Source organism: Musca vetustissima, unplaced genomic scaffold, assembly GCF_032173495.1.
Source record: "Musca vetustissima isolate MV318-11 ecotype Yass unplaced genomic scaffold, APGP_CSIRO_Mvet_v1 utg65745, whole genome shotgun sequence".
Classification (NCBI taxonomy): domain Eukaryota; kingdom Metazoa; phylum Arthropoda; class Insecta; order Diptera; family Muscidae; genus Musca; species Musca vetustissima.
In genome coordinates, this window is record NW_026887130.1 from 28,163 (window position 1) to 52,632 (window position 24,470).

The following is a 24,470-nucleotide window of genomic DNA, read 5'->3' on the forward strand; positions in this document are numbered from 1 at the left end:
GGATTCTCTTTTTCGTAGAATTCAAATGAAATAGAGGCAATTGTTTCCCAACCAAATACAAAATAACCCGATAATGACAAAATATTAAATTGATAAGAACTAATTGTTTGTTTTATTGACAGTTCGAGATTCTAGACTTCCATAATACCCACCTTTACATATTTACTTACACACAAAGCTGGTGTCTACTAAACTGCAATCGATTTGATACCTACGATAAAATGTTAAAAAAATATTCGATTTTTGGTTAGAGTTTTATGAGCTCCATATACATACAAACATATTTATTTAATAATTACCTTTATAAATATCCCATAGTAAGGAAAATCCCTAATGTCGTCAACTCAAAATTCTACAGGGTTGGAAAAAATTGATAAAATTTTTTTTAATTATTGAATTGAGTGGAAATGATTTATAGAGTGATTAGTAACAATAGTTGTAGAGACACACATCTATACATATATACTACACTTCAATTATATATGTACATATATAGTTTAACAATGATTATTATTTTTGGACTGCGGAAAATAAATGACTAATATCTCAAAAAAAAAAAATAGTTCGAATTGGGGAAGAACCGCATTTGTGAATAAAACTTCAAAAATACTTTAAAATCGGATGATAAATTCTAGTTTGCTAGGGAACCTGACTAAAAAAAATTTATAATTATGTGAATAGTTTTTGTTATCGACAATTATGATTTGAAGAATTTAGAAATGAAGTATTGTGTACAATGGATGTTAATAAACTCAACCTTATAATCTAAAAACAAAAGAAAAACCAAAGAAAATCAAAAATAATTTAAACAAGTGAAAAAGCGTTATGTACGGCCGGGCCGAACTTTGGATGCCCTCCACCATAGATATACTGACAGGTGCTAGAAATGAAAATATAGGGAACATACCAAATTTGTTTCAAAAAATTTTGATTTCATCTAAACTTTGTCCATCTTTTTATTTCTTCCAAAATTAGTTCAAGTTCGTACATGGGGAATCTCGGTCCACTCCTTCTGTCTTTCCCAAGCAGGGGCTATGCCTAAATGCGGGTAAAAATTCAAATACATTAATATATATGATATATGATGATTACAACAGAGTCTTAGAACCAAACCCAAGCACGGACAAATCATATAACTATTTTAATATAAAAAGGGGGTTATATGGGAACAACCCCAAATAGGGGGCGAATATTAAAAATTTTTGGTAGGGAGATTTGTTACCATTTACGACCACCAAATTGCAGCGAATTCGGTTGAAAACCCCGCTCAAGAACCCCAAAATACCGAAAATTGGGGGTACCTTTATATGGGGGCTATCCTAAAAAATGGACCTATATTTATAATTTTTTGTGAAGAGATTTGGTGCTTATTAGGAACACAAAATACTAAATTAAAGCCAATTCGGTCATCGTCATAGAATTTTACGCTGATCAAGAATTTGTATGCTTTACTATGAAACCATACTATGAAACCAGTGGGCGGAGCAGTATAGTCGGACGGGGCCGACCATATGATAGCCTACACAATATCCACGAAAATCTAACTTTGTGTGGTTCTATATTCTGATCTTGGGCAATATTTGCACTCTTTTGACCTCCAGCGTGGGTTGTTTGTTATGTTCGGATTTCAATTGTGGCTATAGATCGGCTCGAAAAACCCCCAAAAAAATTAAGTTTTCGGTCCTCTTCATCCCAATATTATTATCTGATCATCACCGAAAATTACAGGCGTTGTCTTTGACCATACCTGGATCCTCATGGAAAATTTCAAAGCGATCAGGGCTATATTTTCGCCTTCTAGGGTGGTAATGGGCTACTAAATAATATTTGAATACATAAGCTTCAGTAAATATTTACGTGTAACTCACACATCCGAGTACATACGATAATGTAATTGGTATCAATTTGAAGGCCAACCATTCCTCTTGGATATATATTCAACTTCTTTGGTCTATATCCTTCAGGAGTAAATATATATGCTATTGAATACAAATTTTGTCATTTTTCACACAAAAGTCAGGGTCCATTTAACCCGCTAAATATTGATAGATCTTTATCAAAAGAGGCATGCTTATTCTTTGGCCCGATCCTCATCTCCATGTAAAAATTCACGATGTTTGGGCCGTAATTGCGGCCTCTGAAGCTACCAGAAAATCAGACAAAAATAAAGTTTTTGGTCCATTTCACCCACTAAATATTAACCGATCTTTACCATAAACAAAAGGGGTCTTCATTGGCCAGAACCCATCCTACATGCAAAATTTCGTGAAGATTGGTCCATAACTGTGGCATGTAAGGTGTTTACAAGTTATAATGGACAGACGGACGGACGGACACACATGTCTAAATCGACTCAGTTAGTCGAGATATGACGATCGGTATACTTAAAGGTGGGTCTAGGACCAATATTTCGCGGCATTACAAACTCTTGGGGCTGCACAAAGCTATAATACCCTGACAACATAGTTGTGTAGGGTATAAAACCCCGTATTGTATCCCCAGTTAACATTTGGAGCCCAATTAACACAAAGTCGATTGAAAATGAATATGGGCTAGTCTACATTTTTACAAAACGCTATTAGTTCATTCTATGCTCAATGTTGTACGTTGTGCAAAATTTCATGTCAATTTGACAAACGTGAGTAGTTTGGTGCACCATTTACTTAAAATCCGACAGGAATATATATGGGAGAGTTAGATCCAAGTCTCAATCGAACTAACTTTGGGTATTGGGTGTTGCACCAAATCGATTTCAAGAAAAATTCACACACGTTAGGTTATACATAGTGACTTCAGAACATTGCTCAAAATTTTGTTACACTTGGCCACATTATGGGTCTTTGGTGCACCATTTAATTAAAATCGGACGAAACTATATATGGGAGCTATATCTAAATCTGAACCGATTTCAATGAAACTTTACTCACGTTAGGTAATAGTAACATCAGTACGTTGTGCAAAATTTTATAACCATCGATCATATTTTGGAGCTTTGGTACACCATTTACTGAAAACCGGACGAAACTATATATGGGAGCTATATCTAAATGTGAACCAAATTTTCCCAATTTCAATAGGGTTTGTCCTTAGGTCAAAAAAAAATCCTGATCAAATTTCATCCAAATCGCATCATTAATGCGACATGTACTTTGTTTAAATAACCACAATAATATTCATTCAGAAACTACGATAAACTTGATAAGAACCTGTACGACGCCTTGGCATTTTTTAGAAGATATATTAAAAACTTAGCCATTCTCGTGTATATATTTGCCACAGAAGGACATAAACCGAATAAGTTGACAGTGTGTCAAAAAGGAGTTGTTGGCCTTTAAATTGATGTTAATTGTATTGATGTATGTACTCGGATTTTAAAAAATCTATCAAAATTGGCAATAACTTTATGTGATCGCCACTGTTAATAAACTGTGTATTGGTCCTGGATATTGCCGTTCCAGCCATCTGTTGTAATCATACTACCTTCGGAGGATATCGAAAGAAAAAACTAGAACGTCAGGTTCTAGAGTTCCTACACGATATAGTCAATGTTGGTCCCGCTTCAGGTATAGTATCCACGGACGTAAATGTAAATATTTTAAACTGTATTAAAATTGAAAACAATTATGAAAATTTTAAACTATATTTCAAAATTTTATTCAAAATTTAGGGTTATTAGAATATGTAATATGACGAGTATGTTCTAAATTTTTAGAATTGAAAATAAGGGAAGTTTAAAACAAATATGTTTATAACTTGAAAGTTGGTAAAAATTTTAAATTTAAAAAGATCAGTGATGGTTTTAAAAATGTATATATATATATATATATATATATATATATATATTAACTTAGTAGTATAATGGATTACGTTAGGACTTAACTAAAAAGGATAAAACTAAAGGGAACTTTCATTCATTCATTCATCATCATTAGTAGGATTCATTTTCAGCAACAAACATCTCTTCGCAACCTCTCCGAGTGAAAATGTCCTATTCTATAGAATTTTCCATTCCGGAACGACCATTAGGTTGTCCACGTTTACGACATTGGTCCGTTGTATGACCACGGAAATTGCAATATGTACAACGTTTACCAGCTCTTGCTGCACCACGTATGGGTCCTTGGAATTGCCTTTGATTTAGATCCTCCATCACATTGCGCTCTATAATGCGGCCCTTTTCCAACAACTCTCTAAATGTCTTCAGGTCATGGCGGGCTATATGTTTGCGATATTTAATATTCAACAGACCATAGACGAAATCAATTTCAGTTTCCTCATTGTGACGTTCGTCAGGCAATTGGGCCAATAGGGCCCTTTTTTGACAGACAAATGTATCGATGGCCGTAACATCGTCTTGTTTCTTTTCGAAAATTTCCAAATAGATTTGATACGATGGCTTAGTGGGTGAAAAATGATCACGGATTAGTGAAAGAACATCTGGCCAGGATTTGGCTTCTTTACGGACACCTTGCCACCAGGTAGATGCCATGCCATAGAAGAGCAAAGAGATACCCTTAAGGGCATCTTCATCGTTAATGCATTCGATGTCTTTGTAAGTGGTAATGGAGGTAATAAACTCTTCGACAGCTTCATGATCACGTTGACCGCCGAAGCGGCAGGGACAATTACTGAAACTGCCTTTGGATTTAAGTGCAGTATTTGATGCAGTTGCTGCTGCAGTGGCGGCAGCAGTTGCATTGCTGGTGGCAGCCGTCTGTACCGACTGAATCAACTGTTGCAATTGTTCCGTGGACATTTGTATTAGTTGGGCCATTTTTGTTGTTATTTTTTGTAATGCCTGTTGTTGGAGTTGTGCCGCCGTTTGAAGGTCAGTGAAATCAAGTTGCTTGTGGGGTTTTCCCCGTTGGAGGTTTTTCCAAGTTTTTCTTTAGCTAGAAAATGTTTGTATGTACGTTTGGTATGTACATATGTTGTATTTTTTATTGTTGGTTTTCTCTTCTTGTTGTTTTTGTCAAGTTTCCAACAACATGCAGTCGTTACGTTCGAATGAATCCTAATGGGCAACTGATTATTTTGCCTGGTGTTGGTATCACATTTATATTCGTTGTGGGCAAAAGAGACCCACCAACGAAAACCAACTTTGGAGAGCCAAAGAGTATTTAGTTAAATTTTAATTTTGGTCATCGACAATAGACGAAAGAGAGCGACCGGTTGGCATTTTTTTCATTGATTTCACAATTTGCGAAATTTATAATCATGGCATGACTAACTTCTAGTCAACACACACGATTTGAAAATTAATAAATACGTACATACATACAAACTTAGAATATTTCGCAATACTTCAATGGGTACATACGAACTCAAACGTATAGTAGTTCTAGATTTAGAATATGCATATTGTCAACTATAAAAAGGGGAAATTAAAATAATCGGTCAATAAGAATAAATATTTTTTGCGTACCCCCAGGTTATGATTTGCGAAGGCATACATGCTTTTATTAAATAGTTGACCATCTGTGGAGAGGTTCCAGATGAAGTTGTCCTTTTGAAATTTAATGTAGGTTTGTAAAAATATTACGATTTGCAGATATTATATTATCTTGATATTGGATTAACAAATTTTCAAAAGACTCTTTGTGGGGAAGATACCAAAAGGAGTGGACCAACTGGTCTCATATTCAAGCTTGATCTACGTAAAGTAAATATATTACCATGTGCAGAATTTCGATGAAAGACGGTATTTGTCCTTATGGCAACTACCCATGGTACAATTATAAAAGGTAACAGCAAATCCCAGCTGATTTGATTCCAACGTAATACTAGTGTCAATATGAATTTGACAAATTATGTTTTTAAAAATCACCCAACAGGAAAATTGGGAACGCATACAATTTGAAATTGTTCTTTATTAATGTGCTCCCGTATTCAATTTACTCAATCTGCCTGCTAGGAAAGTTTGAGGAAGCAAATCTTTCTTGAAGGAATTACTCGCTTTTCCCAGCATTGTCATATGTGTTACACATATATATGGCAATGGCTCAATTAAAGGAAAGATGTGGAAGCGATAGAAATATAAATTTGATAGATTTTCATTCATGTTTTTCAATTTTTATTTTGAGGATTCGAAAATATTCCATTTTCAAAATAAAAATAATTTGATGATAATTTGTTTGTTTGTTTAAATTTTTCTGTCAAATGAGTTGACACTAGTAGAACTTACAACAACAAATTTCCATGTGGTTGTTGTATCGTTTTTTGTACAACAACACTTGCTGTTACCTTTTATTATTATACCATGGCAACTACCAAATGTATTAAAAATATTTCTTTTCATACAATCCCTACACCACAGACAAATATAGTATTCGAATGGGAAATTACACCCCTTATATTTTTAAATTCAGCTGCGTTTTTTCCTCTCATTGTGAAATTTACAGATTTATTTGCGTGTATGGCCAACAAAAAAAAATCAATATTGCATGAAAAAACAGTTTCTTATCAGAAAAAATAAATGTCAATGTTTTTTAACATACGTTATTTTTTATTAAAGTCATAGTCAAACATTTTTGTTCACATGATATATTTTTTTGTAACCATTAGTTCTTGTTATCAATATCCGGTCATAAAAATAGTTACGAACTTTAGGAATTTTCATTGAAATAGAAAATAAGCTCAGAACTAGCAGAACTATACTCTAGGACATTAATGAATAACAAACCGAGCTATCTATAATCATGACGTTTTGAGAAATAATTAATTTCGTGAAAATCGGTTCAGATTTAGATATACAGATATACGGTCAAAATAATAGTAGTGGCTTCATAAGAATATTGTTTTGTTGATTCTGCACTGCTACAGAAATAAAATACAAACTTGCTAGCGTTGAAACTATTCGCAGACGTCTTTGAGATGCAAATTTGTCGGCGCGAAGCCCACGAAAAGTGCCGTTGTCGAAGAAAATTCATGTAGGTAAGCGACTAAAATTTGCTAAGAATCATCTGGATTGGCCCAATGAAAAATGGAGGAATATTTTGTGGACCGATGAGTCAAAAATTGTCCTATATGGCGGGAAAGGCTCATGAGTGTACGTAAGACGGCCTCTTAATTCAGAATATAATCCAAAATTTACGTTAAAAACTGTCAAACATGGAGGATCCAGTGATATGATATGGTCACGTTTTTCTTTCTACGGAGTTGGACCAATATACTGGATCAAAGATTTCATGGATCGTCACCTGAAATGCCTTAAATTTCGACTTTTCAACAGGACAATGATCCAAAGCACATCAGCCTTCTTGCAACTGTGGTTTGGAAAAAAAAAGGTTATGGTATTGGAATGGCCAGCACAGTCTCCCGATCTCAATCCCATTGAGAATTTATGGTGTGATGTAGAGGCCGTGGTTGGGCAAAGAAAACCTATAAGCTACAGCACATTGTGGGATGTTGTTAAGGATACATGGGAGTCAATTCCAGTTGAAAGGTGCCAAAATGTGGTGAACTCCATGCCACGACGTTGTGCCGCTGTAATTGCGAATAAAGGGTTTGCCACTAAATACTGTGTTAAATGTCTACCTTTTGAAATGAAATAGCGACATATTATTTGTATTAGTTATTAATATCCATCAATTAAATCAATAGCACTACTATTATTTTGAACGACTATATTTTAATAAATTTAAATATTCAGTAGTTTTGGCGGTTTATTTGGGATACCATTTGTATTTTGTTTTTGCAAAATAGTCAGGCTGAATCCCAGTTTGTTGTTTTTATAAAAAACAACTATTTATTAGTGGGGAATGTATGGCATTGTTTGCCGAGGGGTAAGGCAGGGAAGACTATAGTTTCGGATCACGCCACTGATCCTCATCAGTTCCCTTAGTTTTTTGTTAGGATATTCTTCCCAGAAGCTATTGCTTCTATACAAAAAACCTTTCATACCCAAATGTCTCTTGTAACAAAGCGAAGTACTTAGCTGACCAACGACATAAACTGCATGAGAATTTCGCTGGAGCCTCACTTCGAGGTTAACAAGGCATTTACAAACAATACCACACCTTTCCCACTGTTGTGTGTTGTCACATCGCGACAAATGCACACAACGACTTTGTTGGTGTTGCTAGTGTACAGCAACAAACCAAACAGTTTAACCGTGCCTGCGTCTACAACTTCAGTAGTGTTCAGCCTGACTATTTTGCAAAAACAAAATACAAATGGTATCCCAAATAAACCGCCAACACAACTGAAGCTCCCATATATATTTTCGTCCGATTTGAAGTAAATGGTGCACCAATGTCCCTATATAACTTTCGATTTGCACGAAATTTGGCATAGGGTACTGAATTGAGTCTAGAATGATGTGTGCTAGGTTTTGTAAAAATCGGTTCAAAATTAGATATAGCTCCCATATATAGTTTCCTCCGAATATATGTAAATGGTGCACCAAAGTCCATATATATCTGTAAAGTGTATATAAGTTACGTAAAAATCGGTTTAGATTTCGATATAAATCCCATATATATTTTCTACCGACTTGATGTAAATTTGCAACAAATTTGGCATAGGGTACTGAATTGAGTCTAGAATGATGTGTGCGAGGTTTCGTGAAAATAGGTTCAAAATTAGATATAGCTCCCATATATAGTTTCCAGGCGAATGGATTATGCAATTTGAACAAAAGTGCACCTCCTGCAAAGTGATTTCAATGACGCTGAAGCGATCATTTTTATATAAAATATTGTAAACAGTGTCTGTTTAAAAGTGCCATTCATTAATGTCTTAATTTCAAAAATTGATATGCGTCACATCACCATCACCCCTCTAATTGACTATATTTTCCATAGAATTGCTAGTTTTTATGAACATCCATTCATTCCCATATACACACATACATATATATATTAATAGATGTTGTTCGATATGAATTATGACCATATTGCTTAAGGGGAGTCCCTCTGAAAAAAATTAAAAACAAAATAAGTGCCGTATTTTCCACAATTTTGGGAGCCAAAACACCATGGCCTCCCAAAATGCGTGCTCCCACACAGTGTGCTCTCTTCATTATACTCTTTCTCTTGGAATACATTTGTTTACTCCGCTCTTCAAAAGAAACATAAAATAATTCCTACTCTCCATTGAGTGGGGATGGCTCCTCTCATTAAAAAATGCCCTGAAATCTCTTGAAGGGGCTCTCTCTTTGTTTATAACAGAAACTGATTTCATTTCTCCCCAAAATGTGTTTCTCATCTCTCTTGAACCGGCAAATTGTTTTTGTAACCAAAAGAAAATGTGACTTTCAGAATGAGAGTGCCGGTAAAACCGGCAAATCTCTTGCATCGGCAATTTGTTGTTGTTACCTAAAGAAGGTATGACTCATACACCAACCGTCAAGCCATAGCTGACACAAACAACTTAAAAACAAGAGGACAAACATACCAACATACATAAACACAATGATTGTTTATTTCACAACAAAAATATACGTTTGATACGAAAATATTTCACTCTGGTCTTTTAGTTTCTCTTCGGCTAACGTAAGCAGCTGAACGCAGTAGCGCGGACGTTTCAGTTCCTCACAACAATCAGTATCGCTATGGCGTCACAAGCAACACAAATGTCCCCAGACCAATTTCAACAACTTATCGAAACAATAAAATCCCTAGCACCACAACAAAAAGATCAAGTCCTCGAAGAAATCAAATCGAAAGGAAGTTTTGCCAATTGTTGTACCCGTTTTGCGGGCCAATGTGACAATGATGCCGTCGAAGTGTTCATCGATGCCGTTGAAACATACAAAGAAATGGAACAAATATCCGATAAAGATGCTCTACGCGGTTTACCGCTGCTCTTCAACGGTTTGGCATCGACCTGGTGGAAAGGTGTACGACGAGAGGCCAAAACATGGGATGATGCCATGCGTCTGCTGAGAGAACATTTCTCACCGTCGAAGCCGACCTATCAAATTTATTTGGAGATCTTCGAAAAGAAACAGGGTGATTTGGAATTAATAGATCCTTTCATACTCGAGAAGAGAGCTCTACTAGCCAAGCTGCCCGAGGGTCGTCACGATGAGGAAACGGAATTAGATTTCGTGTATGGCCTGCTCAATGTCAAATATCGTCAAAAAATACCCCGCCATGAAATCAAATCATTTCGAGAGTTACTCGAAAAGGGCCGTACCGTGGAAAGGACTCGCCATTAGTACGATTAAGACTGTGGGTTATTTAGGTTAGGTTATGTGTTCATAATAGCTATAATACAAATGTAAATAAGTTTTATATTTTAGGTAGTTTTTATTTTAAGTTATTCATAAGGAACTGAAAACAAAATAAAACTTCTTGCAAATAATCAAAACAAAATTACAAATTAAAAAAACTGGTTTTATTTTGATTTACATACGTCAAATGGGTGTAAATTGAGGTCATTGGCTTGTGGAGAAAATTGCAAGTTTTTTCTTTGTAATCTACATACGTCATTCGAATACAGATATGTGAAATTAGAAATCGAGATCAAAAGTCGTAATTAATTGGAATCGGTGAGCAACTGAAATGAAATGAGTAAACTGAAATGAGACGACTACTATTTGTTATTAAAATCTTTATTTATAAACCGCATTTTTATTGTTATTTCTGTTGTCGTTCAAACTTTATGAATAAATTCTATTTATAACAAAAATTAACAAAATATCCAAATTCAAACAAGTTGGAAAGAAGTCGGTATTTTTGAATTCATCATTATTTCATGAAGAGAGATTATTTCTATATAAGAATATTCCCTTAAGGTTTAAAAAACGTTTTGCAAAATTTTCTTTCGTTTTAAAAACGGCCAGATGGTCCAAAATTTAAGATCAATACAAATGTTGTTCAGCAACTCTATCTAGAATCTGCTTTGAAGTTTTCCCATAGAAAACACTATTTTTTCGAATTGAATTACCAAAATTATAATTTTTATTTTCACTCCCCGCCAAAATAGAATTTATCGTTCTGGAATATGTTTTAAGGTTTGAGTCACAACTGCGGTTGTTCTCGGTTTCGACTATATTATTATTGGAAGATGTTAGTCACATTGTGTTTAGTACTCTATTGCCAAAAAACGTTCATGGTCAAACAACAATTGTCGCCCTATCTATTAGATATTCGCCTATTATTTCAATTCATACAAATTTTCCACTATATTTAATATGTTTACAAAAATGTTTTATCAATTTTTCCAAGCCCATTGCATTTTGAGTTCACAACATTAGATTTTTTAGTTGATATAATGTAGGTACCTGCTAATGAAATGTGATTGTATAAGTACACATATAATATGTGTGTATGCTATTAGGTTTTAAATACAAATTAGATCATAATACTCTTCCCAAAATATTCAATAATTTTCAAAATTTTATCGCAGGTATCAAACCGATTGCAGTTTGAATTGACATCAGATTAATATGTATGTAACTACCTGCTTAAAATATTTATGTATGTTTCTATGCAAATATGTTAGGCTGGGAATTATGGAATTCTCGAAATCCGAACTATGAATAAAACAAACATTTCGTTATTATCAATTTTGGTATTTTGTCATTATCGGGCAATTATGTATCTATTTTGACAAACAAATCCCCGTACTTCGTATCAATCCTAAGAAAGAGAGCGTTATTCTCATGCAAAAGGTTCTCTTTATTTCGTATTTCACAAATTGTGAAATATTACTAATCTCAGAGAACACACGAAAATACAAATGAGATTATAATACTCTTCCCAAAATATTCAATAATTTTCAAAATTTTATCGCAGGTATCAAACCGATTGCAGTTTGAATTGACATCAGATTAATATGTATGTAACTACCTGCTTAAAATATTTATGTATGTTTCTAGGCAAATATGGGAACAATAGGCTGGGAATTGTGGAATTCTCGAACCCCGAAGTATCAATAAAAGAAAACAATTAGTTTTCATAAATTATGGTATTTTGTCGTTATCGGGTTATTATGTGTCTATTTTGGCAAACAAATCCCTCTACTTCGTATCAATTCTAAGAAAGAGAGCGTTAATCTCATTTCACAAATTGTGAAATATTACTAATCTCAGAGAACACACAAAAATAAAAATATGTTTGTATGTATGCTTGTGTATATTAGTATGGGTCTCACATTTGCGGTCACCTACATCGTCACTATGTCTCTCTGATACTCTTTTTTTCCTACGATTATTTGCCGGCTATAAAAGGCAGCGGCATTGCTCGAACAAATCAGTCTACTGCGAACTTCGACTAACGCAACGACCAACCCCCCAATGTTCGATTGGAGTTAAAACGGTAAAAAGTGAAAAAAACATTCGCCAACACATCTAATCACCTGGCTTTGTTCTTCAAAACACCAATACTCCAACGCAAAACTTTCAAGTGAAAACTAAAACAACAACATCAACAAAATGGCTCAAATGGTACAAATGACCACCGAACAATTGCAACAACTCATCGAAGCTGTCCGCATATCCGCCGCCAATAGTGCTGCCCAGGCTGCTGAAAATGTCCAACACAAATCCAAGGGCAGTTTCAGTAATTGTCCCTCTCGTTTCGGTGGCCAACGTGATCATCAAGCTGTCGAGGAATTCATAACCTCAATTGTAACGTACAAGGAAATCGAATGTATCAGTGACGAGGATGCCTTGAAGGGTATCTCTTTGCTGTTCTATGGCTTGGCCTCCACTTGGTGGCAAGGTGTACGCAAGGAAGCTAAAACATGGAATGATGTTTTGGCTCTGATTCGTGACCATTTCTCACCCACCAAACCTGCCTATCAAATCTACGTTGACATCTTCGAGAAGAAACAAGGAGACAGCGAGGCCATTGATACATTCGTGTGCCAAAAGCGGGCCCTCTTGGCCCAATTGCCTGAAGGTAGACACGACGAAGAGACCGAAATCGATTTGGTATATGGTCTGCTGAATATCAAATACCGCAAGCATATTGCACGCCAAGACATCAAGACGTTCCGAGATCTGCTGGAGAAGGGTCGCATCATTGAACACAACATGATGGAAGACGAAGCTGAACAAAAGGGACCAGTGCGTGGCTCCAAGGGCACAAAACGTTGTACGTATTGTAATTTCCGTGGTCATACCACAGAACAGTGCCGCAAACGCAAAGCGGCCGAAGAATAAAATGAAGTCGACAACAACAAACACCACACAAATGATGTCACACACCACTCGCAATGGAACCAACAACAACTAAACTAAAATTAACTAATCTTTTAGGTTAAGTTCTCAGAGAATTGGTAGTGACATCAGATAAAACAGAGAGCAGTTATAATAGCTTGTGTACCTCTCCCACAAATGTTATGGCTGCCTCTTCAACAAATCATTCATATTAAATAGGTTTCTCTTGATTTTTGATGCCGGAAAGTTTACTTAGCAAATCTCTATGATTTTATTGTTCACCGAGAGTTTTTAAAATCTAAGAATTCTTTTGGAACATTAAAATCGTTGTGATTTGTAAAGACAAATTTCCGTTATCAAAAATTGTGAGTTCACCTGCCTGCATATTTTAAGGTTAAGGCTAAACGCTTTCCGTTCACACGCTGTGTTTCTCCAACAAACCGGCTTTACAGGCTATGAACGCCTGGACCCTCATCATTAGCAGTTACATTGGATTTTTTTTAAATTTAATAACAACCGCACGCATTACACAGCAATTATTATTATGCAATTTTTTGCACATTATGAAACCGGGTATTTTGCGGACTTTAGTCGGGTAAGTATTTCATTTTGCAAACTTTATTGCAGACTATTCTAGGCTACAAGGTTGTGTCAAGGTCCAATAGTTATGGGAAGAAATTCTTTTAATTGTTGGCCTGGACAAAGCCCAGGGCTGGGGAATATTTTCAATACAGTTCCACAAAATGAAATCATTATCGAGACTGAAAGTTTGTCGAAATACCCAAACCCGTTGTATTCAGTTGTTTACGAGAGTTGTTGCTGGGAGTGTGATGGGATTGAAAATACTTACATTTGAAAAATTTCTAACATTTTTTATAGAAAAAATTTGAGAATTCGAAATTTGTTATTCCTCCGGGAAGACAAATTTAGAATTTTCAATATTTTTTCTATTTATAATGTTCGGTTATTTTTTAAATGTAAGTATTTTTATTTGTCCCACCACGTCACACCTCTCACAACAACTCAACTGGACTTCTGAATGCAACAAAAAACCCCCCTCGTTGCTTTCAAAACATTTCGGAAATATGCCGGTATTTTTGCCTCGAAGAAGTGAAGTTTTTTCTCTTTTAACAAAGCGAACAATTCTTGACATTTTGAAACCGAATGAATTTCCACCTCGGTTGCGGTTTGTTTGGATTTCGAATGGAGAGAATTGTATCAATTTTTAAAAGCGGAATTACCTAATGACTTTGAGGCAGAAAGTGACTGAGAGTTTTCTTAATGTTTGGAAGTGACAAAACCTTTTTTTTCGCATTGGCGAAAAAAAAAACTTTTGTTCGCATTGGCGAATAAAAATTTTTTTGAACAAATCAAAAATTATTATCGTTATAAATTGTACAACGATGGCTAGGTTGTCGCCATTCGTACAATTGGCACGCCAACGCAAATTGTTTTAAGACTTTGAGCAAAGAATCTTGAAGCATTTTGAAAATGGCACGCCTATCTCCCACATGGATTAAGGGTTTCGCCAAAAGCTATGCTAACTAACCTCCAAATTAGCAAATGGCTACCTTAATCCAAAACATCTACATTAACTGGAGTTCACTTTTTTTTATAAATTAAGGCATTTCAGGATAAAGTAACAGCAAATCATTTAAGAATTATACACAAGGGGAAACAGCCTTTACTTATGATGAGCCATTTGGAGGTTATTCATGGCCCATTATCAACATCATTTGTAAGGGTGTCTTTTCGCCCCATAATTAGTTAACATCGTACATCTGAACTGTTTACTTTTGTATTTGCATTGATTTATATTTTTTTAACTCTAGTTTCTTTTTTTATTTTTTTAGTTAACAGCATTGTTTTAAATTCAATTATATTATGCTTATGTATTTAGATTGTAAGTAATTTTTTTATAAGAAAAACATATTGAAAAAAGAAAAGAAATTAAAAAAACACACAATTTAAATACAAAATACAAATAATAGTATTTTCAATTTTTCTTGGTGGGGAAATGGATGTTGGGGGAAAAAATCAATCATATAAAAAATGTAACAAAAAACAGTAATGAAAAGAAATCGATAGAAATTATATATCTATATCTAAACCGATTTCTTATCAATTGCAATCGAGTACGTACGTTTAACAGTAATACATAGACAGATGGACGGAAGGACATGCATAAATCGACAGATCTATACTCAAATGTAAGTATGGAATACCTTAAACTACAGTGTTATGTGGGGTTTACAGAAAAATCAATGTTTATTAATGATATCTTTAAACAAGTAAACACATAGTTAAAATCGGCTGGACCGATTATAATTTTTGGTAAGCAGATTTCTACTCAGAATCCAAAATATTAAATTACAGCTAATTTTAGTTGGGACATGTATCCAAGGTTCGTTAAAATATGAGAAAATTGGGATGTGGCGTTATATGGGGATTCCTAAAAACTTAAATAATATTGATCATGTTTATAAAGATTTTACGTCCAACGGGAACCTAAAATAACAAATTAGTGTCAATTCGATTAAAAAAAGTGCCCAAACCCCCCAAAATACCGATACATTGGCTAATGTTGAAAATTTTTGTAGGGAAATTTTCTACTCAATGAGAATCTAAAATCCCAAATTGGTTGAAACACGTACTCAAGCTCACCAAAATGCCGAACTTTGGGATGTAGCTTCACATGGGCACTTCCCTAGAAGATGGACTAATAGTAATATTTTTTTGTAGGAAAATTTACTATCACACCACAATCGAAAATACTAAATTATTAGGTTTAAAACTCAAACTACCAAATATTGGGGAGATCCGTTATATGGGGGCTACCCAAAAGAAAAATGGGACAATATTGATAATCGTAGGCAGATCTGATTCACCACATAAATCCAAACTACAAAATTCCAGCCGATTTACCTTATAAGTCATCAATATTGATAATTTTTGGTAGGATTTGTAACCCAATATACTAAATTACAGTTAATTCCATTGAAAAACATGCCACGAGGAGAGAGTTGCAAAGGTGTAAAACGGAGCCTCTAGATCAACAGGCGAATCACATATAAACAGGCCAAATATATATAATCAGCATATACCGACACAAACTAACAAAGACGTGCATTTTTAGAACCACAAGAAGGAAACAAGAAGTCGAGTTCCCTAAGGTGGAGGCCAACTTCCGAAAGTGTTCAACCTGTACCCTTCTGATATTCCACAACCACCGAACGGCATAGATATTGTTTTCCACACATGTATGTGGTTGATTGCACGATCATGGCTTTGGTCTCACTATTGACACAGCCTCGAGCCTCATTCGCCTAATAAATACGCGTATATGGAGAACCACAGGTATATATCATTTTCCACATATATATGCGGTTGATTGTACAATCATTGCTTCGGGTTCTATTATTGAAAGGATAAACGTCTACATTGCTGATGTTCTGAGTTTTTGCCTTCACCTGGGGAATATGTTCACCACATGGACGGTTGAAATAATTACTCCAATATATTGGGTGCCCAGGTACGTCAGGAGACATAATAATGATCTAGAGAAAGGTAGTAAAACAATATACCGCATATGGACAATGGTAGTGTAATCGCTCCCAATTCATATTGGTCACGGTTCATAATATGTGATAATAGCCCTAATGACAGTCGCACCACATATACTTCTTCAATGGTACCACCACCCACTTGATCTCACAGGGGTCACATTCAATAGTTTTTATAAGCCGTAGATGTTGTCGATGCAATATCTGATTGGGTGTTACAGAAGTAGCCATCCAAATCATCACCTTATGGATAGGAACCCACTACCTTAATATTTTAAGAAGGATCTTCGTGATATGGAGACAGTTCCAGAGGTACAAATAGGAACCTTTATATCAAGAATGTAGTTTAGGGAGCAATTCAAGAATACAGAGTGAATACAATCCTCGGAGACCACCTGCCTACCAAAGCAGCAGCTACTACGACACACCAGAGTTGCCTTGGCACAACTGAGATCACGGTGGACGTCATGTGGTAATGGTCCACATGACACGCTACACCTCTCCAACTGTCCAACCAAAACCAACTAATCTAACCTCAAACACTTTTAAAACTGGAGTAAGAAGCAGATCCAGTACACGCTGCTACAACAACTTGATCCCAACTTTATTATGGACGTCGGATAGAATGAAGTCTTGGATGACTAAACGAAAGCACCTGAAGTCTTGTCGTATATATCGCGGATGTGGATCAGATATCACAGTGAGGTGGTAGGGATGTCTTTCAAATTCCAATTCGATCAATACACAGAAAGAAGTATTGTTTTCTAATTTTGTGTCATAATATAAAAGTCGTAGTTTTAAATCGATTTTCAGGATGATTCTATCAGGAATTTTATGATGGAAATCATACTATTTTATAGGGTTGTTAATTTTTGTTCTTACCTCTAGTCATCGTGCTTTTTGCTCTAATATTGCTTAGTAATCGTGAGTCCCGCAAAATTTCTGCAATCACAACACAATGTATACTTTATAACTATAATTTCTTTATATACAAAATAAAAAAAGACACATATCAAACATTCATTACGCTGTTATTTTCTCAACCAGCAACTTAAAAGTGGCCGCCGTTCCCGATTCCGGTAATTCCGTTAACACCGAACGTGTTGTACCATTCAAAACACTAACACGTGGATCGATGGGCACCGTGCCCAAATGTGGCACCCCCGTCATTTTGGCCAACTCCACACCACCCTCTGATGAGAAAATATTCGTACATGTCGTACAATGGGGGCAAACAAAACCGCTCATATTCTCTACAATACCCAATATCTGGATACCGGTCTTTTTACAAAATGTTATCTCTTTGCGGACATCATCCAAGGCAACACCTTGTGGTGTGGTAACAATTATGGCACCATCACAACGTACATCACGCATACATTCCATAACGGTGATATGTTCATCTGAAGTACCAGGTGGTGTGTCAATGATCAAATAGTCCAGCTCATCCCACTTGACATCGGTAAGGAATTGTTTAATCATCATAGTTTTTTTCGGACCACGCCAAATAACTGGATCATTGCGATTTTTCAGCAGGAATCCGATGGACATGACAGCCAGACTTTTACTTTCGTCCGTGTAAATGGGGACCCAACCTTCATCGCATTGATAGATGTCACGACCTTCCAGACCCAAAAGATATGGAACTGATGGGCCACACAAATCAATGTCTAATAAGCCAACCTGTTGGTGAGAGGAAGTGTCATAAGTTAGTGATGATAATGCAAACAAAACAGGGTCACAAAGTCCCATATAAAGCCGCCTGTGTTCCACAAAATGAATACACTTTTTTCAACATACCTTCAAACCAGATTCCCTTAAGGCCAATGCCAATTGTGTACTGACGGTGGATTTACCAACACCACCTTTTCCCGACAGCACCAATATAACATGTTTTACTTTGTCCAACATCTTGACATGGAGTTGTGTAGTTCCACACTGCTGATTTAATGCAATCAATTGAACGATGATATGATTCTCAAAAAGGAACTAACGAAATGAGTTGGAGGGAAAATCAATGAAAACGTATGATGTTACGAATGACTGATGAAAGCAATGGAGATAAACCCGCATCATATTTACGAATGGGAAGTGGGCAAAACATAAAAAACAGCTGTAAGCAGCAAACATGGAGCAGACAACAAAGCGGAACGATTTTTTCGAATGCGGTGGAGCAGGTTTTTGGTCAATCGGCTTCGACACGCTTTTTACAACCATATTTTTTGGTGCAGTTTTTATTAATGTTCAGTTTTTATTAATGTTTTTTTTTCAGAACCCAATTGTAGGGAAATATTTTTTCTTGGCGGACCTACCCAGTTATTTGATCCGGAAGTACGGGTACGCGGCCGGGGGCTCTTTCTTCTACGGACAGATATCAGCACCGGCTACGCGAACGAATTTTCTTGTTTTTGTAGGATTCTAAGGCCCACATCTTTTTATCCACATATCATTAATTGGTGATGGACCATAATGACCCTAGTTCGAATTTTAGGGAGTTTTTCAAAAAAGCGGGGTTCAAAACCAGTCACGGATTGGGCCAAGCAAACGGCCTTAGAGTAAGTCCAATGTTCACTAGGAAACGTAAGCTCGGGGTTTTTGCTGGATGGAGTGCAGCTTCATCTCTTGTCCGAAGCAAAATACCTTGGCACAATCATGGACTGTCAACTACGATGCGACCAGGAACGCTGAGGATGGGGCGAAGAGAGGGCAAAACCAGTCACGGACTGGGCCAAGCACACGGCCTTAGAGTAAGTCCAATGTTCACTAGGAAACGTAAGCTCGGGGTTTTTGCTGGATGGAGTGCAGCTTCATCTCTTGTCCGAAGCAAAATACCTTGGCACAATCATGGACTGTCAACTACGATGCGACCAGGGACGCTGAGGATCGGGCGAAGAGAGGGCAGATTGCACACTATGCATGCAAGAATTCCATTCGGAAAAGTTGGGGGCTAAAACCATCGACTATACCCTGGATGTATAACACCGTGGTAAAGCCCATACTTTTCTATGGATTTCATGTCTGGTGGCACTGCCTGTGCCATAAGTCGACATCCGGCAAACTAGACAAGGTACAAAGAGACGCCTCGATTCTCATAACTGGAGCCACGAGGAGTACCCCACAAGAAGCTCTGAACGTAATGCTGAACTTAGGGCCTCTGGTTCTCATCATTAAGTGTCAGGCAGCGCCCTAAGGATACATGAACAAAATATTGGCCAAATTGTGTTTACGGGCATGGATTTATCCTGAACGAACAAGTTATCACATTGGACAAACACGTAAAAATCAGCCACTATACATTACCAGTCCTGAGATTAGACGATGTAGATGTTATCCCCAGTAGAGGCGATTGGAACCGGAGTAACCCTTCTCTGGATGGTGTGGCTTTTTATACGGACGGACCCAAGATACAAGGTACAGGGACTGGTGTCTACTGTGAAAGGCTAGACCATGAGCTTACCTACAAGTTGGATAGCAACTGTAGTGTTTGCCAAGCTGAAATTTTCGCGATTTGGAAGGCAGCGGAATTGATAAAAAGTCTGGATGCAGAGATCGTTGAACCGGTGACTATATTTGTGGATAGTCAGGCGGCTCTTAAATCCAGTAACATTAAGTCTGACATCGTCCTCGAGTGTAGAGCAGTTTTGGAAAAACTTAACAGTTATCGGCTGTGTTGGTTACTAGGACACATGGGTAATGAAAAAAGCAGACGAACTAGCTAGACGAGGATCTCAATACACAGATCTAGCAATCAATAAAACCACCAATCTGTCACCTTTTCCGGAATTTTGAGGCGTTCTTCGACGAACGAGGCAATGAACTGTGGCACAAGATTTATCTGGCCGACTCTGTCTCCCAAGAGAACAAACTCACTGTTGAACCTGAGTAAAGCTGAAATTAGAGAAACCTAAAGTGGTTGGGAAAGTGCAACCTTAGCTCGTAATATGTTTTCTGTCCAAAATTCTGCAGTACTATTATTAGCTTTTTGTATTCTCTATCCCATTTCTGCCCTATAGATCTCTCCATATCTTTCATGGGTGATGGACCGGACGGTCTTCGTGTACTGCAGTCACATTTAGTGACTTCACATACCCAGACCTAACCTAATAGGTCCATGTATTATTAAAGCCCCCATAGAAATGAATGTTGATGGTTATAGGCGTTATTTGCATCTATAGCTGTTGTTATAACATAGCAACACGTAATGCGAGAAAGAATTATCGGGAGTAAGGGAGAGAGAAGATTGAATCGAGATGTAACGTAGTCAGAATGAAGTCCGGAAATTTTATTCCTGTAGAGATGAAGAAGGAAATCTGGTGACAGATACTGATAGCGTGTTGAGGATCGGGAAGGAGCATGTTGAAAAGTTTCTGGTATCAAATAGTGGCGGTGAAGAATATACCCCAGAACCAAGTAGAGACGACGGTATAGATTGTATACCACTTAGCCAAGATGAGGTCGGACGATGGATTTCCAGCCGAACAATTCAAGATCGGTGGTCAGACGCTGATCAGGAGCATTCACCAACTGATTAGAACAATTTAACTAGAGGAATGCATGCCCAATGATTGGAACCTCAGCATCCTGTGTTCCGTGCCCAAAATAGGAGGCTGTAGAACAATAAAGCAGCAGGTGACGACACATTACCAGCCGAACAATTCAATGTGCCAAGCATTCACCAACTGATTAGAGGAATGCATGCCCAATGATTGGAACCTCAGCATCCTGTGTTCCATGCCCAAAATAGGAGACGATATGTGCCAACTATAGAGGAATTAGTCTTCTTCCCATTGCATATAAAGTGTTATCCAGCGTGCAGTGTGCACGGCTGAAGCCAATGGTCAATGACATTATTGGGCCATACCAATGCGGCTTCAGCCCTGACAAATCCACCATTGACTTGATTTTCATTCTGAGCCAAATACTGGAAAAGATCCACAAAAAACACATCGACACATTCCACCTATTTGTCGACTATAAAGCCGCATTCGACAACTCTATCCGTTCAGAAATTTTTAAAGCAATGTCTGCGTTCGGCAATCCTGCGAAATTAAATTCGGAGAAGGATAGTGTTGGCCAACAGATGCTACTATGGTCCCAGTATGTAGTTTAGAAACTCATACATCGGCATTGTCAGACGTATCAAGCTACAGCGACTACGGTGCCTAGGCCATGTTGTGCGAATGGATGAGAATGCCCCAGCTCAAAAGACATATAAAATCGAACGTACTGAAGGTTCTGGCAGAAGGGGAAGGCTACGAATGAAAAGATTAAGTGGAGGATGACATATCAAAGCACGGTCTTTCAAATTGGAAAAAATGCGCACAAGACCTGGAAATCTTTTTTAAATTCCGCTTATGAAATAAATGTTCTGTCTTGACCAGTTAAGTAAGTCACTTCCGAAGATTTCGTGGCGAATATTTTGATATTCCTCGCGTGGAAGAATACTACTAATAACGTATGGAGTCTTGGAATAACTCTCTGCTTCACTTTAAAGGGTATGGATTCTGGAAATCCATGATACAAATGTCTTTCATACATATATTTGAAGATGAATACTGCCTCAAGAGGCTCCGCTCAATTCACCTTTGCTGGCATATTTAGAGATGAGACTTTGGGAATGATGTGGTCGGTATATCGACAATTTAAGGGTTTGTTTTTTCAATCATTTATATGCGATTTTTTTGTTTCAAAAAAAAAAAATGTATTTTAAAAAATATATTTAAATATTTTTATATTTTACAAATTAGATCTTTATTTCATGTAGTTATTGTACATATTTATATGGCTAAGAAAATTACAACTATGTTTATATTACAACAAATAAAATAAAAAAACTTAATAATAACTTAAAGCCTGACCTGTACAATTTTACTTCGATTGAAGTTAACGCATCTCTTCATCTTCCTCATCTCTCTAACAGAGACTTTGTGACATTGCGTATCATTTGTTGACGTACTACCGCATTGTAACGTAAATATTATTTAGTTCTTGGTTTTTTACGTACTACGGCATCGTTGGAGGTTTCTATACCGGATACTTTTATAACATGTTTTACCGATTCATATTGATGGATAATTTTCTTGTTTTGACTTTTTGTGGTCTCTTTTATTTCACCACTTAATTTTGAATGTTTAAATTGTTCCTTTGTTTCCTGTTCATTTTTGGAATAAAAAATTGAACTAGATATTTCGGGGTGATCATTCGGCAATTGAGATGATTTTTTATCTTTATTTGTATCAATTGAAGATGCTTTGTGTTTCTCTTCCAGGGATCTGGGGTTTTCCTTCTTTGATAATTTTTGGCTTGAAATTTCTTCGGAATTTGTATTCTTCTCTTTTCTATTATGTTCTCCTTTTATTTGCTTTTCATTAGTTGGCAATTTTTTGTGGGATTTTTCTTTAATGTTATTTTCGAATGCTTTAGATTTCTTAGTTTCATTATCGGGTTTATCTTTTCTGGGGTTAGTATTCGCTTTAATGATTTCTTCGGCAATTTTCCGTTTTAAATTTTTAAGCTCCTTTTCACTGGGTTTGGCAGAACGTTCCCCTTTATCTACCTTTAAATTTGTATTCAAATTCTTTGTTGAATCCTTATCGCCCTGTTCCTTTTTTGTATTGTCTGGTTTGTTGGTTTCTTCGTTGAGTTTCCTTGTGGGCCTTTTTTGTTCACCATCACTGGGCGTGCTAGATCTATCCCTTTTCGCCTTTAACCTATCCATTTTTTCATCACGGGACATGGTTGTTGTTTCCGTCTTCTCCTTTTTCATATCCATTTTCGCATTATTTTGATTCCTTTCCTTTTGTTCATTATCACTGGGCGTATTTGAACGTTCACGTTTTTGTCGCCTTGGAGGTTCTTTTGAGTCCTGCAGTGATTTTTCGTGAATTTCCTTTGATGGAATGGTTTTCTTTTCCTGAACATTTCCAGCTGCCGCCGATCGGGTTACAAAGGGATTTCGTGGGGCCTTCAGTGTTGTTGGCGGCGGCTTGGATTTGGAGGAATTTTGAGTTATGGCCATATTTGATCGCTCATTAAAATCTCGTTTTATTTTTGGAATTTTGAATTTAGAATCCTTTCGATTTTTCCAAGCTATTGGAGGACTCAGTTGGGGTTACGGCTTTATCATTTTCCTTAAAACTTGATTTTGATTTGCTATTATCTTTTATGCCACCACCCAAAGCTGCAATATCTATTGTCGATGTGGCAATAAAACTATCCAAGGTGGGCGCCACATTTATCTCCGTCAATAGATTATTTGTTGTGTCGACTTGATTATTTTGTAGAACACCATTAGAGGTTAACTTTTTCTTGCTGCAATCACCTCCTTCCCCTCCCTTGCCATCATTTGATGTTACCTTTCCAGCTGTTTGATCCTGTGATGAGGATACTTCTTGTTCCGAGGGTGACATCATGGGGTTTTTAGGTAAATTATGGCATGTTGAGGAAACTTGTAACGGATCGTTGGTGTGCGTAAATTTCAACATTTCATCATGACTAAATAGATAAATTGGAGTGGGTATATCATCATCACCTGTAGACTGGAGATTTTTGGTACCCACCATTTCACTGGCAGTTGTTTGGATTTCAATTTCATGTTCAAAATAATGTTCTTCATGATGGTATTCCAATAAAGATGATGATGAAGAACTTCGGCCGTTTTCGGAATCTTTATGGGAAATATTTGCGGCATTTGAGTAACCAAATTCAGGAGAATTAAAGCATTTAGGAACCCCTTCCCCAGTTGAACCCAAACCATTATCGTTGTTAGAATTATTTTGTTGTTGCTTTCCATCTCC

At 36.6% G+C, this 24,470-nt stretch overlaps 5 protein-coding genes across 5 annotated transcripts; 2 read left to right on the plus strand and 3 right to left on the minus strand.

The window, feature by feature from the left end:
- Positions 1-3,988: 3,988 nt before the first annotated feature.
- Positions 3,989-4,774, minus strand: LOC133334723 (activity-regulated cytoskeleton associated protein 1-like). Its single transcript, XM_061543049.1, has one exon. It carries the CDS (start codon positions 4,772-4,774, stop codon positions 3,989-3,991), a length of 786 nt encoding a protein of 261 aa, XP_061399033.1.
- Positions 4,775-9,553: 4,779 nt separating this feature from the next.
- On the plus strand, positions 9,554-10,162 carry LOC133334724 (activity-regulated cytoskeleton associated protein 2). Its single transcript, XM_061543050.1, has one exon. It carries the CDS (start codon positions 9,554-9,556, stop codon positions 10,160-10,162), a length of 609 nt encoding a protein of 202 aa, XP_061399034.1.
- A 2,191-nt stretch (positions 10,163-12,353) lies between these two features.
- LOC133334719 (activity-regulated cytoskeleton associated protein 1-like) lies at positions 12,354-13,116 on the plus strand. The gene has a single exon (XM_061543047.1). The coding sequence runs from the start codon at positions 12,383-12,385 to the stop codon at positions 13,112-13,114; it is 732 nt and encodes a 243-aa protein (XP_061399031.1). The 5' UTR covers positions 12,354-12,382; the 3' UTR covers positions 13,115-13,116.
- Positions 13,117-17,697: 4,581 nt separating this feature from the next.
- On the minus strand, positions 17,698-18,585 carry LOC133334725 (cytosolic Fe-S cluster assembly factor Nubp2 homolog). Its single transcript, XM_061543052.1, has 2 exons — positions 18,475-18,585; positions 17,698-18,357 (listed from the first exon to the last, which is right to left on the minus strand). The coding sequence occupies exons 1-2, from the start codon at positions 18,583-18,585 to the stop codon at positions 17,698-17,700; spliced, it is 771 nt and encodes a 256-aa protein (XP_061399036.1).
- Positions 18,586-22,651: 4,066 nt separating this feature from the next.
- On the minus strand, positions 22,652-23,692 carry LOC133334726 (triadin-like). Its single transcript, XM_061543053.1, has one exon. The coding sequence runs from the start codon at positions 23,690-23,692 to the stop codon at positions 22,652-22,654; it is 1,041 nt and encodes a 346-aa protein (XP_061399037.1).
- Positions 23,693-24,470: the final 778 nt, after the last annotated feature.